This window comes from Centropristis striata, chromosome 14, assembly GCF_030273125.1.
Source record: "Centropristis striata isolate RG_2023a ecotype Rhode Island chromosome 14, C.striata_1.0, whole genome shotgun sequence".
In the NCBI taxonomy this organism is placed as follows: domain Eukaryota; kingdom Metazoa; phylum Chordata; class Actinopteri; order Perciformes; family Serranidae; genus Centropristis; species Centropristis striata.
Window position 1 is genome coordinate 11,569,512 of NC_081530.1, and position 20,139 is coordinate 11,589,650.

The window sequence follows — 20,139 nt, forward strand, 5'->3', positions numbered from 1 at the left end:
CCAGAATTACCAAAAAAGACAGAGCATTATTTTAAAAAGACAGAAAATTACCCAAAAAAAAGACAAAACATTACCAAAAAAAAAAAAAAGTAATTACAGGGACCTTCCACACACAACACGGTAAAGTGCCATTCATATAAAACTCACATTAAACTTTCATATCAAGGTGGGGGCCACAAAATATCGTCATCAGGGCCGCAATTGGCCCGTGGGCCGCGAGTTTGAGACCCATGCTATACAACATGGCAGAAGAAGCAGAACATACAAGTTTTAAAAAAGTTAAGGTTCAAGAAAATCAAACATGACAATGATGTAACAATTTTATCCGTTCTATCTGATGAAATAAGTTGTTGAGATGGAGATTTGTCAGCGTCTCTCACTGTGAAAAGGGAAGTCGTTTCAGAGAGCTACCACTATTACACCAGTTTCCTGTTGCAGTTCTGTGTTCAGTTGCATTGCGTTATCTCAAGTCACATTTATATTACAACCTCCTCATGTTTATCCAATAAGCAAAGAGTTAACAGGATCAGACCTGATGTTGGCAGGCAGGACTTGTAAAGGTTGTTAGATGGGGGGGGGGAGAGGGGTTGGGGGGGGTGTTGTTGGCCAAATGGAACCGCTGGAGCACAACACAGCTCACACCAAGAGACCCAGGAATCTGAGAGCCGGCCCTCCCCCCCTCCCATGCAAACACAGACATTAGGAGAGAAACAGCACCTCGAGCACACATGCATGAACGCACGTGGCTGCACACACACAAACACAGACTAATAAAACAACATATGCTCCTGTTTCTACTACCTGGAGCAGCAGGTGGCCCGGCCCCTCCCTACTGAGGACAGCAAGAGGAGGGAAAGGAAAAGGAGAGGAGGCCACCTCTATTGTTGGATACTCAACAAGGAAGTGAACACTGTGGTTAGATGGGTATAAAAGGCTCATATTTATTATTTTATTCCTTTAACCCATAATAGGGCACTCATTGAAATACTTGCAAATTCCAACTTTCAACCCTAGAGAATATTGGAGAATATTACATACAGCCAGAATGTGTAAAAAAAACATACGGACCCGAGGGAGGGGGTAATATTTTGAGAAAAAAAGTTTACGAGATTAAGGTGTCAAATCTCAGACATCTCTGAGAGATAAAGTGGTGAATCTGCGAGAAAAAGTTGTTTTTTTCCCCACTTTTGTCTCATAAATCTGTGACTTTTTTCGAGCAGATTTGCCACTTTAAATCTCTTAAATCTGCACATTTTTTCTTGTAGATTTGCCACTTTAATCTAGTAAATTTGCAACCCAATATAAAACCAACCCAATATAAAAATACAAACGGGGGGACCCATTTTTATGCATACTTGGCCATAATATGCCGTCATAGTCAAGTTCTCCTCGTACAAGTCCATGTGGTTCTAAGACCAAACAGAGAGACATGGGGACCCCATTTTGACATCCACTGAAGTTACTAAAATTACAAAAAAAAAAACAACCCACACACAAAATGGGCAAAAAGACATGAGCACTTGAACACAGTAGAGACAGAGCTGACTTCCAAAATTATTTGGCGACCCCCAGAAATCATCTTGCGACCCCAATTGGGTCGGGACCCCATGGTCAAGAATAGCTGCTTTCAGGTACTGTGTAGAAGGTGTTGGTCAGCAACTTCTTGAACAACATAAAAGCATTTTTATATCAGAGAAAAGAACAGTAGGAATGATTCATATAGTGCAGCGGTTCCCAAACTTTTTTAGCTGTGCACCCCCTTCTATGTCCCAACTGGGTTAACGCACCCCCAATCACCCACACCTTCAAAAAAAACTAAATGCAATAAGCTTTTTTATAGTCATATTAAAGGCGGCATGTTTAATCATGTTCAAATGACCAGAACACGCGTATAATAAAATAATCACGATCACAACAATGCGCTCTCGCATTTGAATTAATCTGAAACACTGTAACACAGTTTCAATATAATGCAACAAAGTTATGTGCAAACTTCCACTTTTTAGAGCAAAGTGGATGATGACAGGCTCAGGATCAGAGGCAGAAAGCACATAAGTTCGGGAAAATGTTTTGTCTTACAAAAATTGCAGCAAGTTTAAATGACCATGGAGCTAACACAACCCTGTCATCATAACACAGGTTGGAAAAATGGAAGAAGATAACTTCTTCTACGCTTTACTTTAAGATGAAGTGCATTTTGAATAGCCTGCATTTATTAACCCTTTGATGCACAACATGGGTCAAAAATGACCCCTATCCATTTTTTAGCTTGCTAAACTAACTACTTAGCTAACTTCTTGGCTAAGTTGTTAGCTTAGCAAGCTACGTAGCCAAGTAGTTACGTAGCTATGTAATAATACAAAAACTTTTTTCTTAATAAAGTATGAGAGGCAAAATGGAAATGACCTGTTGCTATCAATAACAAGATATTTAAAGAATACTTGGAATATTCAATCATAAAATAAGTTGATATCAAAAGATATCACACAGAAACACACAGCAAGCATTAAATAACATGTGAAATGAATGCGAGTCATTTTTGACCCATGTTGTCCATTAGAAGTGGTGGCAATATGTTGTGCATCAAAGGGTTAATTCCTTAATGTTACAGTTTTTGATTTTACGTTTTACAAAGGAAACGTTTATTTACACGTTTTTATTGTGTGTGTGGGGGGGTGTAATTGTGTAATTATCAGACCGCTATTACATTTTTCATCTCAAATCCAGAGTTCTCAAGAACTTCCTTAGCTTAGACTCCAGTGGGCTCTGTGGGCCTGCACCCACTGCTCCACCCGCTTCCTGGTAGCAAACACCAAAACCACGCTGTTGGAGGAACCAAAACCAGAACTGCACGGTAGGACTGTCAGACCCTGCTGCAGTAAAAGGAGAGGTTTTCTAACAGCAGACTGGTGCTCTTGCTTTTGTCCCAGGCGTCGTCGAAAAGTGAAAGTTTCCTGTAGCTGCTTTAAGTCAGGACAAATAACATGATTGAGAGATTTTGTTGGTTTACAGACAAATTTGTTCTGTACAGTGTTAAAAGGAGAGTATTGCCAGGACAATGACCAGAAGGAAATTAAACCTTAAGCATCAGTATGCACAGACAACTTTAAAGCAGATTTTTATTTCAATGGTAGGCATCAAAGTGTAGAATTCTCTGCAAAATAATTTAATCACCAGACTAATTTGCAAATGCAAAATTAATCTGTAATGCTCCCAACCAATCAAAGAATCGTGTGACGAAAATGTGTTTTTGAAAAGATTTGAGGCAAGAAACAAGCACAATAACAAACAATATAAAAATCTTGATTAATATTAGATCAACGCTGTCTAGTTTGACAGTTTGATCTGAGTTTTCTGAATATCAAACTCACCTTATACGGGATAAATGGTTGTGATAGAAAGGATAGAAAACTGTCTGAATGAGGAGAGATGAGACGCATCTGCCTGAGCAAATAAAACACGAGCTGGGCAGATTCGTCTGGTTCACCGGCTAACTATTGGTTGTTAAGTAACTTAACTTATTCATTAAAATTAATGAATGGAAGAATATTCAAATTTTTATGCTTTTGGTATGATGGGTGGGATGCAGTTTGATTTAACACATCAGGTTGGATCAGGATAATAATCAACATAATGCTACATTATTATGGGTTGAATCATGGTTTCAGTGGAGGTTTAGTGTCTCATGATGGTTTAGATGATTGATGTGACCTCAGTATTGATTTTATAAGAGTTTGGTCCATAGAAATTAAATACATGCCTTGATGTTATGTATTTGAACTAGAATCCACTGCATTTGTTACATTACATTTCTTTATTTTTTGTTACTTAATCATTTAAAAAGTATTTTTAACCAACACATGACCTATCGATAACTGCGCACAGCGTCTGCCGCTTATTGTAAACAAACCGGCATGTTAACTGTACACAAAGTGTTCTCTGCTGATCGTTAACAAACCGGCATCGCTAACTATGCAGAGTGTCCTGTGCTTGTTGTAAACAAATGGAGGTCGCTAACTGTGCACACACTGCTGCAGCACACACATACTGTACTGCTACAGAGCTAACTGTGCAGCCCATTAGCACTGTGCCTGCTGCTGCTCTGTTGCACGTCACTATTGGCTCCTCTCACCTGGTTCTGCGACGCCGGACTGCATTATGAATGGGCACGACCTTCGCGGGATCACTATGAACGCCCTAAGACGAAAAGTTGGCACAGATCTTTCCAGCAATTTTGCAGGAAATTTGCGGGGCTGCACTATGGAAGGGCCTTATGTGTCAGCCCTGCGATAGTCTAGAGACCTGTCTAGGTGTACCCCACCTCTCGCCCAATGTCAGCTGACATTGGCTCCAGGATTGGGTTCAGATAAGCAGTTAAGGAGATTAAATTAATTTATGATTGCTTTTTCAATATAAATAATTCAATAATTCAAATAACATCATAACAAACGATTCACAATATTAAATTAAGCTGGATTTCAGCACCCTATCTGTTTTTTCCACAAATATCTTGTCATATAAAACACTGAACCCGAGTCAACACAAGCTAATTAGCACCAAGCCACTGTTAATGTTGTGTGGTAGAATAATAAAATATACCCTCACTGATGTACTTAAGGAGTTACCATTGCGTAAACAAATGTGAAATCAGCCATAATCTTCTAATTTATCATAAATGTCATAAACAGACTGTCTAATGAATATGCCACTCATACGGCTCAGTGACTTGAGAGGCAGTTTAAGTCGCCGGAGGACACATAGAAACACATTTTACTGTACCTGAGAGGCAATTTATTCCAATGACCTTTTTACAAATCTATTTGGCGGTGGGCTCTGTCTGGATGAGGGCAAGTGGCAGCGCGGCGCAGCAGTTCGAGCAGTGCTCTGTTGTGATTACCTCGTGTGTGGCTCTGCCCTTCTGCTGGCAATAATTGCCTTTCGCAAAAAAAGCATTAATCATGTTATGACAATACATAAAGCCCTTATCGGAATAAACATTCAAAGTATAGATGGTGTGAATGGACGGGGTGGGTTGTGGGGGCGGGAGGAACAAGGAACAAGAAGCAGTGAGTAATATGAAACCTCAACGTATACGGTGTGAGGGGGTAAACAAGAAAATGAGTAGGCTGGACACAAAGAGAGAGAGACAAGCAGGCAGAGAGAAACTAAATCAGTGCTGTTGTTGTCTTTGTTCTAGCAGTTGCACATAAACAAATTATATCCAATCCGTCCTCCTACCTTTGCATAGAAGCTGTGGTCATTACATAATGTGGCACGCAGTCCAAACACACTATAATATTCCCCTGATGCTGGCTCAAGGCTGCAAAAGATTAGTATGTAGAACCACTGAGTCATGATACAGAGCGCAGCTTATGAGTAATGATCAATATCCAAGAGTAACAGTTTCATTGGTTAACTGTCAGAACATATTTGCTATCTCACTTGGACCAGCAAGTAATTTTCAGATGAGGTCAAATGAGCAGAGTAGTCTGCAGGGTTGTCACATTATTACATGCCGTCATGTCTGACAGCACTTGACAGCGTTCAGCAAAGCACTACGGAAATGACTGATGTGTTGTCCTATGACATCTAGGAACATTAGCTGGATCTAGATGCAATCCAATCCAATCCACTTTATTGTATAGCACAAAAACGTCTCCAAAGTGCTGTACATAGAATCATAAAAACAATAAAACCATTTCCATATAAAAATCAGCAATAAATAATCAAATAAGTGCATAAATCTAAAACGATGCTATAAATAAGACAATAAAATCAAACAGATAAACATAGTAAAATAAATAAAAGACGTAGTTAAACGTAGTAAAATAAATAAAAGACACAGAGGACCACAAAACTCACGCAACGTTAAAAAGCCAGGGAATGAATGGTAAATGGACCTGCACTTATATAGCGCTTTTCTAGTCGCTTTGCGACCACTCAAAGCGCTTTACACTAAAGTCTGCGCTCATTCACCCATTCACACACACATTCATACTGGTGGCAGAGGCTACCCTAAACGGTGCCACCTGCCACCATTGGGAATTCATTCACACACGATGAACCCAGCATCGGGAGCAATTTGGGGTTCTTGCTCAAGGATACTTCGACATGTAGCTGCCATGGTCAGGGATCGACCCACCAACCATCCGATCAATGGGCGACCGCTTTACAACTGAGCCACTTAAGACGAGATTTAAAACACTCCACCGTACTCTTAGTAAATCACTGAGGCAGTTGTTGTAGTGGTTGTAGCCAAGTTACTGGAACCATGTCCTTATTATTACTTGCCCACACCCTCTTCTTGTTGTCGGCTGTCACAACATTGTCTAACTTCCCTCATAATATTTTTTTCTAACAATGACTTCTTCTCCCAACACCTCCAACTCCTGTTTGGAAAATTTCCTGGTACGCTTACCGGCGCTATCCTTCATTTTTTTCACAGATATAAACGTCACGCGAGTGATCTTCAGTTCAAAATCTAAGAACTTCTTAAGTGAGAAAACTAAGAAGTTCCTAAGACATACGACAATTCTTAAGAAACATCCTTAGGAACATCTTATTTTTTTTTATCTTCAGAACATATTTGTGAATCTGGCCCCATATCTGTAATCTGGTAGTTTAATCTATAAAATACATCATATTTTATAAACTGATCATATGTTTTACAGTATAATGCTAACCACAAAAGTTACTAATATCTATATCTGTTTAATTATTGTAGGAGAATATCCATCCATCCATCCATTCTTGTCCGGTTATCCGGGGCCGGGTCGCGGGGGCAGCAAGTTAAGCAGGGCATTCCAGGCGCCCCTCTCCCCAGCCAAGAAAGAAAAAGAAATGCCTAAGTAAAATACAAGCAATTCAAAATTGTACTCATTTCCAGTACTAACTACAGCAGATGAAAATAACTTTTATTCCACCACTGGAAATCTGCATGGTGAGAGCTCATAAATCCAAAGTCCAGCTGTATTTGGCAGAATAAACAACATAAGCCTGAGTCAGGCACTGCTGAGAACAACTGCTCCTTGTAAATAAATGGAGGAGGCTGTTGCTGCAGATCTAAACACACAGCGTCATCTCAAAAGACAAGAAAAAAAACAAAAAAACACAATGGTCAAGTGAATCTCGCATTAGAAAGAGGCTGGAAGTCTGGCAGACTTCAGGGGCCCAAAAATAGGACACATTCCTCCGCAGCAGAGGGTGTGTGTGTATGTCAACAGGAATACATACCAAGCTCCTGCTGAGGGGGCTTGACTTTCTCCACACAGGGAGGGCGGCCAAAACAAAAGGATTGGCTGGTGTGCTCGCTCCGGAGCTGGATGGAGGTGGTTTCCGTCAGTTTGCAAATAACAAGGTATCATGTTTTTAACACATGCTCCAGGGGAGTGAATTATATATGGGCTGAAATATGTGCCACAAGAAACTGAATTTGAATTATTTATATTTGAATTTGTATTGTTCAATTTGAATCATTGCATTGAAAAACTGAATCTGAATTGCAATTTGAAATTGAATTTATTAGTTTGGAACCGAGCATTCAGTTCTCACAATTCAAATTCAGTTCGCAAAATTCAATTTCAAGGTGGAGGTGCTGATTGGTCGAAGAGGCGCCCTGTGTATCTGCGCTCGATTACTCCACCTCAACTACCCCGATGTTCGTAGCAGATAACTGATTTTGAATTGTGAGAACTGAATGTTCAGGTTCAAACTAATAAATTGCGCTCTTCCAATGAACGGCGCCTGGCTCCACCACCTGTTCGCCCAAGGCAATCCAAACTCTTTGCATTTCTTGTTCCACTAAACCTTGATTGGTCTTGATCGTCTGCTAAATGACTAAATGTAAATGTAAATATGATCCCAGGTGTTAGGGAGTACTGATGCATATATGAAAAAGTAGCATGAAGACTTTTGTGTCTACAAAGGGAGCTTGGGAAATGTAAGAGATAGGCATTGGCTGGGAAGAAGAAGGCATGAAATCGACGATATTTCTCCTCTCGTTAAAAATCTGTCTCTCGAGATTTGTGAGCTATCCAAACTTCTATTTGTGACCTGTGGGGGCAGTAAAAGGAAAAGAAGAAGAGGAGGAGAAGGAGAGGAAGCAGCAAGCAGCCAGAATGACGTCGCAGGGGCTCGTTAAGAAGAGTAAGAACGAATCATAGCGGCACATTCCTGCTAATAGGCTAACAGTTAGCTCTGTAGCGGTACAGTGTGTATGTGCTGCTGCTACAGGAGGTGTTTAGCGATCTCTGTTTATTTACAACAAGCACTGGACACTCTGTGCTCAGTTACTGATGCCGTTAATTCAAGATTGCTATGTTTACGCTGTGCATAATTAGCCATGTCGTTTTGTTTATGATCAGCTGCTGATGTTGTTCACAGCTACAGTCACAGTCACAGTTCATGTGATTGCTGTCGAAACTGTCGCTAAACGATTATGCGACGATTGAAAACCATACGTCACCTCTGGAGTCTCGTAAATCCCTCTGGGGGCCTTAATTTTAGTTTTAGTTTCAATTTGTGGAAGAAGAAGTTTATTAAAAGCTCATGCACATTTCAAAATGCATGTGCAACTCAGTTAAATAAGTCTGTTGGTCCAGTCATGTATTGTGCCATTGTAGTTTTCTTAAAATCTCGTCTTGTTCTTGTGAGCTGAGTGTATCGTCACACCCCTAGTAATCAACATTGCACTCCCATAACATGATCCGACTCACAACGGATAGTTAAAAGTATCAGAATTAATCAGCAGAGCTAAAGATCCCCTTGATTTCATGCCTTCTTCTTCTAAGGCTAAAGGCTAAAGAGTCATGAGCCTGGAGGGATAGCTCAGGGCTTGTGCCCTTTTCTATCCATAGTTTGTGATGTCAGGAGTGGGCTGGAGAGGTGGGAGGAGGCAAAGGACTCGTGAGTTTTAAGCAGATGAGGACCAAGGCACAAATAAATGAAAAGAACAAGGAAACACCCTGTGTGTGTATGTTATTTACATAACTGTGTGTTTGTGCATGTGGTGTGATGTCAGTTCTTTAATCGGTCATGGAAGCTTTGAGGGGTTCTGTGAATGGGGTTTTTTGGCCTTCTTCTTCCCAGCCAATGCCTATCTCTTACATTACCCAAACTGTTCCATCAGATATGGTTTTGTTATGCTAGTAGCAGTTACTGCAGCCTGAAGCCGCTAGTTTCAATAAAGTGACGCCACAATCTATCAGACTTCACACAGCTCCCTTTGTAGACACAAAAGTCTTTATGCTACTTTTTAATATATGCATTAGTACTCCCTAACACCTGGAATCATATTTACATTTACATTTAGTCATTTAGCAGACGCTTTTATCCAAAGCGACTTGCAGGAAAAAAGGGGAACAATCAAGGTTTAGTGGAACAAGAAATGGAAAGAGTTTGGATTGCCTTGGGCGAACAGGTGTCAGAGCCAGGCGCCGTTCATTTGAAGCGTGCAACGGTTATGGGGTAGCATATGCCTGTAGCTGGGCGTTCAAGTAGCTGGGTGCAGTACCGGAGACAACTTTGTAGGCCAGCATTAGAGATTTGACGTGTAAAAAAGCTTCAGTTTAAGGAAGCTGGCTACAGCTTTGTCTTGCTGCTGGTTTGCTCTAGTAGCTAACCATGTGACTGTTTAAAATTAATTTAAAAGCGAATTATGTATATGTATGTATAATTGTTGACAGGACACATTTAAGCTGCAAAGCAATTTTTACTCTTTGTATTATGCATTTTTTAAGTGTCAAACTTTCTCCACAGCCAAGGGAAGTAGTTTTACTACCAAATATGGCTGGTGCAGAAAACCTGAGTGGACTGAATCGACCAAAGGGAACTATTTTTTTTTTATTCATGTTTTTATTTGTAAGAGGAAGTTTATCTTACTTTTTCTTTCGAAACCTAGTATTGCTGTAAAACCCTGAAAATTAGTTCACAAAGCATTTTGGTATTATTCTGAAAAGTTCCATAATGTGCTCTTATTGACGCGTATAATGTTGAGCTGTTGAAAACTGTAATTTCTGAAGAAATCACCAGGACGAAACCAGGATTTATTCTTGGCTAATGTTGGCCTTTCTTCTGTTACTATTCTGTTGCTTTGAAAGTTTGGTTTCATTTGGTGGGAATACTGATGTATCATCACATTTGGCTTTGCAGGCTTGTGCAATCCTGTATTCTAAAAATAACATTGATACACCACTAAGTGGTTTTGCCTAATACGTTTTGAGGGAAGTATAATTGCTGCATGGATTATGTTCACTGGAAATTGTTTTTCCCCGAGTCTATGATGTTGTTTCATTTATACCTCAATGGATTTCCACTTCCACCCCAACAAATATTCCATCAATCTCCCCGTAAAACAAAACTGCACTCTCTATTACATTTTGAGGGAATCCTGGATTATGTTGTAATGTTGTTCTGAACATGGTTAACAATGTAAAATGGTTTTAGTTTACTCACCTGATACTGAAGTTATCACACAATTTAATGTATGTTATCAGTGGCTGTCCTTTCTATAGTATGGGAGAGAAGCCACCTGCTCCACCTTTTTGTATGTTTTTAGCCCATTCAGTGGGCTGCTATATTGACATGTGTTGATGGGGGCACTCTTTAGTGGCTGTAATTATGAACGATGCCAAAACAGAAAGGACGTTATGGATTTTGACAGACAGACAACCATTTACGTTCTCATTCACTCCTACAGGCAATTTAGAGTCACCAATTAAACCTAAGCTACATATTTTTGGACTGTGGGAGGAACTCCATGCAGAAGAGGCGTAAGCCGGAGTCAAACCGGCAAATCCTCTTTTCAATTTTCAACTCAATACCGATACTCAGGAAAATATTCGATACTCGATACCATTTTCGATACCACAAGGATAAAAACAAAGACCCCAAAATTTTACAGAAATATTTTTATTAACAAGAAAAATGCAACATGTAAAAATGAACAGAACCACAGGTTAAATATTTATAATAAAAAACAGTTGTGCAAAAAGAAACTGCAACTATGATAACAAGCTTCAGGTCTGAGGAAGTGCAAAAAATAAATAAATACAATAAACAATAACAATTAGAACAATATTTTGAGCACAATATTAGGCAAGCTTGATAAAAAAAATAATAACTTAAGTGTTCATTCCTTGGCTAGGTATCGATACTTTTGAAAATGAGTATCGTATCCAGATACAACGTTTTAGTATCGATTAGGGCCGGGACTTTAACGCGTTAATTAAGATTAATTAATTACACAAAAATGAATGCGTTAAAAAAATTGACGCATTTTTGCACTGCGGAACGTTTCTCACTGGATGAGTTTCAGGCGGACCGATTATACTGGAGCACCAACTAGCGTTCATGAGTTCAGACAACAACAAACAACAGTGAACATGAAGGAAGAAGCTGATGAGAGCGCTTTGGTTGGCCCCGTGGATGATGGGACATTTTGTTACTAAAAACCAACGGATGGAAGCGTCCATAAGAGCATGGTTGTGTTGCTATGCAACAAGGAATTCACATATCACCGCAGCACATCCAGCCTCAAGTATCACCTCAATGCAAAACATATAGCAGCTAGCAGCTAGTGTGGTAGCTAGCGTGGATTGTGTTTTACTTAAAAAAACAAAGTATTATTGTTTACAGAAGGCCTACCTATCTATAGGCTACCTGGATTTATGAAATGTACTATATTTCTAAATATGCTATGACTACACCTAGTGGCAAAAATTGCACTGGTCCGTTGGACTTGAATAAAAATAAACAATATTTGTGTTGCTTAAGCTTATGTATTCAGTCATTATTCAATAGTAGCCTATACTAAAAATCCATGTGAAAAAAATTACTTCTCACTGTTCTCAGGTCAAATATTTATATGCGATTAAAATGCGATTGATTTCGATTAATTAATTAAAAAGCCTCTAATTAATTAGATTAATTTTTTAAATCGAGTCCCGGCCCTAGTATCGATACTTTTTGGAGTATCGATACTTTTGACAACCCTATCCATTACAGCTTGTTCAACTATTATATCTCAGCAGCAAAAGTGGCTGTAATGTGCCTGCGGCATGAAGAATCCTTCCCTGCTGCACTTTAAAGCGAAAGCTTTCAGTTAGGAGAGTATGGATCATTAGGGATTACAGTATAAAGGGTGATGAAGGCAAGCGGCAGTGAAATCTCTCCAGGACACACAGCAGCAGCAGCGCAGCGCTGCGCAGCGCTCTGCTGCTCCGGTGGATCAGTGGAGGTAGTTAGTGAATGTTTCTTTGCACAGTGATTAAGGGGGAGGACCAATGGCAACAAAGGAGACGGAGAGGACGGTAGCTCCTCCTCTCCCTATCTCTCTCTCTCTCTCTCTCTCTCTCCCTCTCTCTGTGCTTTATAGATGTATATAATCCCTGAGTTGACCCAGAAAACAAACTCCTCTGACTGCCGAGACGCTGCAGAGTTTGCATCCGCCGCAGGGCTGCATGAAGCCGGAGCATCAGCTGGAGAAACAACCGCGGCACTGATCCAACTTCTCCGTACGGATTCGACATTAATACATCGGGTAGGTGTCCTATTCTATTAAAACAGATAGCACTTTGCTTTTCGTGCTGCTGATTGTTTTTATTTCTCCACATATGTCATTAAAACAGCAGATCTGCTTATAATATTCACCTTGTCATTATATTGCCTGTTATTTCTGTGGTGGTTTTATTACATCGAATGTCAAATAGCCCACATGCCTAGTCCCCGAGGATAAAAAAGAGGTTTCATGCTTGTGTAATAATGTCAGCAATTATTATCCTCCCTCAGACTATCTATTTACCAAGTGGCATTTGGCTGAATGATTATCCAGATCTGCAAAGAAGCTCCACAGATAGGGTGTAATTAGGTAACACAAGAGCAGAATTTTAAAGAGGATTTAGGCTATTTAGGGGAAAGTGTCTTGTTTTATCAGCAATAAAAGATTTGAATTGCTACAAGCAGCCGGAGGCACCACCAGAGTTCATTTTTGGGGGAATTAAATGCCTGAAATGTCTTTGTTTTTCACACAGATGCAGACATTCATTCTGTTTTATGATCATAAAATAATGTCCTCAGTTTTAACAAGCCAAAAGCAAATAACAGTTTCAGCATGAGCAGGATCTGTTTGTCATCAGTAGGTAGTTGAGTCTTTTGTAATGACTGTGGGAAGACAGAGGCAGTGTGCTGTGTGTGTTGAGAGGGGGGAAGAGGTGTGTGTGGTCTGGAGAAGCATTCCTCTGCGTCCTTTTGGCTGCAAGGGTATTGCTGCCCTCCCTCGTCGGTGTGATATCCAGCTCACTGATGGGGTGATTTTGGAGGTTTGAGATGGGTTTCTACAGGGGCACTTCATGTGTGACTGGAAGCGTGCAAATGAAGAAAGAGAAACTGGCGAGGAGGGAGAGTTTCAACAGAGTGTTCGGTCAGAGTCAGGGTTTTATTTGATTGTTTTATTGTTTTAAAGGGTTACTCCAGTGATTTGGCATTACACTTCTTTAAATCTGGTTGGCTCAGCAAATGGAAGCAGACAGTGATATACTGATTTTTGTCTAAAATGGGGAAAAATCCAAAAAACACTGGATCCTACATTTTCTTTAATGCAACTGAATGGCACACTGCAAAAAAGGGAGTCTAAAAACACTAAATTTGAGGGAAATGATCTTGAAATAAGTTTGTTGAATCTAGAAATAAACATGTTTAACACTTAAAAGAAGAAATGCTAGAGCTGCTAGCAGAGTGCACTGCAAATTATTTGTTTCTTACCAAGATAAAAAGAACGTTAGATTTAGAAGTGTTAGATCATTTATCTTGTTTTAAGAGTTAATTTCTAATTTTAACACTCCACTAAAGCTAAGTTGTTTATCTTGGTCAGAAACATATAATTTGCAGTGCATTTCTTTTGGTATTCTTCCAACTGCTTGCATTTTTTTCAACCCCACACCTTCAGTTTGTAATGAAGACTTTGTACAAAACATACTGTTGTCATGAATGGTTAATATTGATTCCTTCAAAAGCAATGCACTGGAATTCATAGATATCATGCTGCAACGTAATATTAAGTTTATATAAAATCCCAGGACTTTTAACCAGTTTTTAAACAGTTTTATGTCCAGAAGTAGTGCTTTTATAGGCCTAACTCTTTTCTATGTTCCTAACCATAAGAAAGGTGTTACTTTTATTAAGGTGCACTCTCTCTATATATAAAATGTTTCAAAAGATGTCTAAAAGCCCATTTAACTGCTGTTTTAAAATTCGAACTCACACACAAATACACTTTTATAACATGTTCATTTTTGTTTTTTTTTATAGTTTTTGTTATTGTCGTTATAACTTCTTATTGTTGATACATATTTTTTTCCTATTATCAGTTTATTACTTTCTTATAACTATGGAATTTTAGGTGGAGGCTTTAAATAAGCCCATCTGGGTTTTCTGCCTCTCCCTGCATTTTACACTATATGTTATCTTTCTAATTTTATGTAATTCTAACTGTGCAAAATAAATAAACCTAAACCAATAATAATACGTTGACGAACAATGGCTTGTCACCCTTTAAGCTGTTATACCCCTTAAGGTTAAAATTCAGCAGATTATTTCTAAATGTGTGGATTCTCTACTTAGTGACTAACAATGATAGGCTTGCCGGTGATGCAAGTCTTTATTATTCTTGCTTAACTGTCTTACACACAACTTCCAAGGAATATGTTCAAATTTTTGGCTTGCTATTGGGGAAAAAAGGGAAATACAACTACTCTCACAGTGAATTCTCCCAAAGCTTGAAGAACAGTTTTGATTAAGTTTTTTGACCATATTACTCAGCTCAAAGTTATTGGTTTAAACTTTACAGCTCATTCCACAGCCACTAAATACATTATACGGGCTGAGAAGCACTCCTCATGATCAGTAAACTGAACAAAAGTACACTGCAAAAAAAGTTTTTTTTATCTTGGTAAGAAACAAATAATTGTCAGTGCCAGAATCGTATCCAGATACAACGTTTTAGTATCGATACTTTTTTGAGTATCGATACTTTTGACAACCCTAATTTTAAGTGTATTTAGTAGGGTTGTCAAAAGTATCGATACTCAAAAAAGTATTGAGACTAAAACGTTGTATCCGGATACGATACTTATTTACAAAAGTATCGAGTATCTGAAGCTTGTTATCATAGTTGCAGTTTCTTTTTGCATAACTGTTTTTTATTATAAATATTTAACCTGTGGTTCTGTTCATATTTACATGTTGCATTTTTCTTGTTGAGAAAAATATTTCTGTTAAATTTTGGGGGCTTTGTTTTTATCCTTGTGGTATCGAAAATGGTATCAAGTATCGAATATCTTCCTGAGTATCGGTATCGAGTTGAAAATTGTAGTATCGTGACAACCCTAGTATTTAGGTTGCAATGACAATGGGTTTCATTATAGAATCTAATTTGATGTTCATTCTTAAATGTGCTTTTCAGGGGAATAGAGGCCATGGCTGAACACATGATGATGCCCATGACCCACGGCTTCAGGATGGGCATGAATGGACCTCCACAGCACAACGGCCAGCCTGGCATGCGCCCCCTGCCCAACGGCCAGGTGATGCACTATGGCAGGAACCCTCAAAACAACATGGAAGCTGCCATGAGACAGCGGCAAGGCATGGTGGGACCCGGCATGATGGCCGGCCCTGTGAACGGCGCTCCCATGGCTAACCACCACCACCAGATGATGTCTGGGAACATGATGTACAACGGCCAGGGTCCTCAGCAGCAGCAGCACCACCACATGCACCCTCAGCAGCAGCAGCAGCAGCAGCAGCAGCAGCAGCAAGGTGGACACCCACAGCAGTACCTCCCTGGTAACCTCACCTCTCAGCAGCTTATGGCTAGCATGCACCTGCAGAAACTCAACACTCAATATCATGGACACCCACTGGTTTCAGCCAATGGCCACCACATGCCCAATGGTGCCCAGTACCGGGTGGGTCCGGCCCAGCTATCGGGCATGCAGCACATCGGCGGCCCTTTGGGACTAAACGGCATGGACATGGATCTGATTGACGAAGAGGTTCTGACCTCTCTGGTGCTGGAGTTTGGGTTGGATCGCGTTCAGGAGCTGCCGGAGCTCTTCTTGGGACAGAATGAGTTTGACTTCATATCAGACTTTGTGTGCAAACAGCAGCCGAGCACGGTGAGCTGTTGAGCGAAGCGCCCGGAAGCTGGTTGGGTTTGTTTGGACTGGACACCCCAAAGAATGACTGATCGGTCACAGTAGCACAGCGAGAGGAGACAATCTCTCTGTTCTGTTTGGGTGTTTCTGTGTCTGTGTATTTGACAGTGTCTAGTACGCCTTCACACTGACCTGCCTGCAAGTTGATGAAGAATTGTAAAGAGAGAAATGCAGCAAAAGCTCAAGGTTTCTCCTCTTTGAGCCGGTGCCAGTAAGATCTGTCGTCTTTGGCCAAATTGAGGCATCCTGATGCAGCGGGCTCTGTCTGTACCCATCTGGCCCTCAGCACATGTGCCTGCATTGCCAAGGCTTTGGGATAATTGTAAACTTAACAAAAGCAACGGGGGAAGGCCTGAAAAGACTATCCATCTGCTAGATTCTGTGGCATCTCTAAATGTATTTTATCTCTGATGACACCTTCAAATAGTAGCAGACGTTTTACAAATTTATAAAAGGTAGTCCTCTGAATTTGCTCAAACAAGGATGAAGGGATTTTTTCTGACATGCATATTGAAGGCTGGCTCTTCAAAACTACTAGTTCAGAAAAAAATTAACACATTTCCTTGAAGACAGGAGAGCGAGGTTGTGCAGGATTCCTGGGTGGCATGATAGGGTTTAGATTGGTTGGGTGAAGTGTGCTTCATTGATTGTTTAGCTTTCAGTGTCATTTACCTGACTCCGATTAAATCTGCTATCATTAAATGTATCGCATCTGTTCCCTGCTAATTAACTGTGATTGAATCATTGGCAAAGTAGAGCATTGCTTAGATTGTCAGCTTAAACAAAGCATTTATCTGTAGACAATGGCCTGGAAGTCTCTCTGCTCCGAGACATTTATATGCTCATTGCAAGCTAATTTGGGGTTACTGCTTAATAGTATTGCAAGAACTGTTGGGGAGAGAGAAACATGTTATTGTATGAGAAACACCATAATTGTGGCCTGTTGCAAGATCCAAGAAAAACCAAACAAAAAAGCAGCCATTAGAGTTGGGTTGATTTCCAGTTTTGCCAGTCCGGTCTGGTCTATGAGTTTAAACAGGTTTGATATTATGCCAAATGGCATTTGTCATGATGAAACTTTCTGGCAAATTAAAAAGTCCAACTTGTATTTGTGTTTCCCACACATATGCCACCAAAGTATATCTAGCATCAACGCCATCTGCGGAGAAACACAGAGAAAAAGACGTTCTCTGATGTAACAGTTGAAGACGTGGACAAAGTGCAATATGACAACGTAATGAACACAATATTATGTTTGTTTATAAACACAACATGGGATGACAGGACATTATGTAAACAGTTTGGACTCACTCTCTGCGACACTCTCAGTCTCATTATGTTCCACTTGGGAGCGGCTGCTGAGGCAAGTGCGACACCTAGTGGTAAAATGGGGCATTTGGTTTGGTGGTTATCTGAATATCAAACCGGTTTGAAAATGTTTACATCAACCCAACCTAGCAGCCAGGGTGAAGGTGCTGGTCACAGATCTGATGTGGGATTTTATTCTAAAAGAGGATTTGTTAAAAAAAAAAAAAAAGAAGGAAAAAAAAAGAAGTGCGTGATTGCAGAATTTGCATCTGTGTTGTTTGTGTTCAGTCTGTGTGTGGTCAGTGCAGTGAGGCATTACAACCCATTGAATGGCGTCCTCCTCTCTAAACCCATGGTCCTGTGTGCTGAAGGTGATTGGAGGCTGAGCGGGCAGAGAGGGGACAGAGATTCTAATGTGTGGACACAGCACTCCCCAGCACCACTTAGTTTAATCATTATTTAAATCTGCTACCTGTGGCATTGATTTCATTCGGCAGTAGAAGCGAGTCAGGAGCACTAAGCGTGCAAAGTTGTTGTTTTTGCCACAGATTAGCTTACTCTGCTGCTTTTCTACTGATTAGATTTAAATTACATGTTCTCACACGCTTGTCTTAATTGAGGTCGGCTTGCACATTCTCCAATGACTCAATAATTATAAAACGGACATGTTCTGTGGCGCTTTTTTTTTTTTTTGCGCAGTTGGTAATTAGGTTTTTGTCAAGGTTGCCACTGCAGGCTGGTTGAGAGAGAACTTCCTGCACACGTAATGCTATTTGTGGAGCCGTCAGAGAGGTCAGGACTGCGCTAGTGCACTGTGTTAAACTGTTCCAATTCAACTGTGCTGCTGTCCCGTCTCTCTGGAGATCTGCCATCTCCAGGCTCTTGAGTCAAACAGTGGGATCTGAAACACTGTTGTGAAGGCAGAAAAGTGCCAGCGAGTTTGTGCTCTGTTTCACTTTCAGCCTGGCAAACTCATAAACAAGTCACAGTGAAAATGGAAATACTTCTGGCCTTAGCGAGACAGTGGCCTCTGATAACTGCTATATCAATAAGTGCAGCCTTCTTGTGTATTGTATCTTTGTACTGTAGACTAGAGGTGAAGTTGATCTAGACACATTTAAGGTACTTTCGAAAAACATTGTCAGATGTAAATGTAAATCAGTGGCTGATTTTGATGTGTTGACAAGAGATTATATCCTACATTTTTACAGTGTGTAGATACAGTATGAGTACACCAATGGTTTTTGGGTGCAGGGCCTGAAGCTTTAAGACCAAGTAGACTGCATGTTAAAGGAAGCGTGAGGGATGCCACCACTTTCCCACAAAGAAGCTGAGAATGTACAGTACAACACATTGTGGGAACTTGTCTTAAGATGGTAGATAAACGTGTGAGATTGTACTCCTTGTTCCAAATTACACATCATTCATTTGGGTAAACCCCCTCCCACCCTACTCCTTTCCCACTTCCCCAAAGCTTTTGTAATGTTATTGATTCTATTTTAAGAAAATGTATTTATTTTCAAATAAAATATTTATTTAAAGAAATGTTTTCTTTGTATGTCAGTGATTCTGCTCTTCGTGTTCAGACTTCAAGTCCGATCTGTTTTTTGGGCATATCCAGATTAGGCGCTTATAATATATGGGATTTTTGAGACATTACCAATTTTAGAGGACAAAAAAAAAAAATCAATTTGCAATATGGCAGCCAACACAATACATTTTGGACCTGGAATGAAAATAGAACATTTCAATGTGAATTGTCCACCAATTTGCTGAATTTTTGAACGTTTGCTGATATGACTCAAAGGTACTCAGCAGGCTGGTTTGTAAAAAATACCGTATTTAAAGACTTAATACAGTATCCAGATGTAGTCCCAGATCTTACTGTCCCTTTTTTCAGCCATTTTAAAGTGATATAGGAAGGACATTTTAAACGATGTGAAGAGGACATCATTTCTTAAACACATCAATGCTCATTTTCTGCATTATATGTTCTGTACAAAAAATGTATGTTGTTATCGGATACACCGATACTGGTGCATATGTGCATATCTATGAAAGGACAACATAGGCCAATAATCGAGCAACCGATATCCATTTAGCTCTAATCCAGATTGACTGATTGTCAGGACAGCAAAGAAACTAGAAACTTCCATAACTGTAAACGGGATCCAAACCACAATTGAAGGTGTTTGAAATGTGATTCCGATCTGACTTCTACAGAAGAGTCTTGCACGGATCCAATCGTGCCCCAAATGCATTCTGAAATTTGAACGCCATCTGTTGCCATCAAATGTTCCCACTAGTTTGTGACAGGCATCTGGCTAGTTAGCTAGCTAGCTAACCAGCGAAGTTGTCTGTAATCCACAGGGTTATTTTCTATAAACAGAGTAGTTAGAAGCTTGGTAGAGGCTAACTAGTGGACGGCTGGTTACTTAGCTTGCTAGCTTGCCATTTCCCCGTACATTCATTCTACACTGTTATAGGGCTGGACGATATGGACCAAGAACAAGTTGTAATGGACAATATATGGTGTAGTATTGATCTATTTCAAAAACACAAATGGAAAAAGTTAAACTGGCATAGAAGGAATGAGACATTTTAACTTTGTGATTCAGGG

General features: G+C 40.0%; 1 protein-coding gene across 1 annotated transcript; it reads left to right on the top strand.

Moving 5' to 3' along the window:
- The first annotated feature begins 12,382 nt into the window (after positions 1–12,382).
- Positions 12,383–19,064, top strand: LOC131985311 (cbp/p300-interacting transactivator 3-like). Its single transcript, XM_059350357.1, has 2 exons — positions 12,383–12,538; positions 15,458–19,064. Exon 2 carries the CDS (start codon positions 15,471–15,473, stop codon positions 16,182–16,184), a length of 714 nt encoding a protein of 237 aa, XP_059206340.1. The 5' UTR covers positions 12,383–12,538; positions 15,458–15,470; the 3' UTR covers positions 16,185–19,064.
- Positions 19,065–20,139: the final 1,075 nt, after the last annotated feature.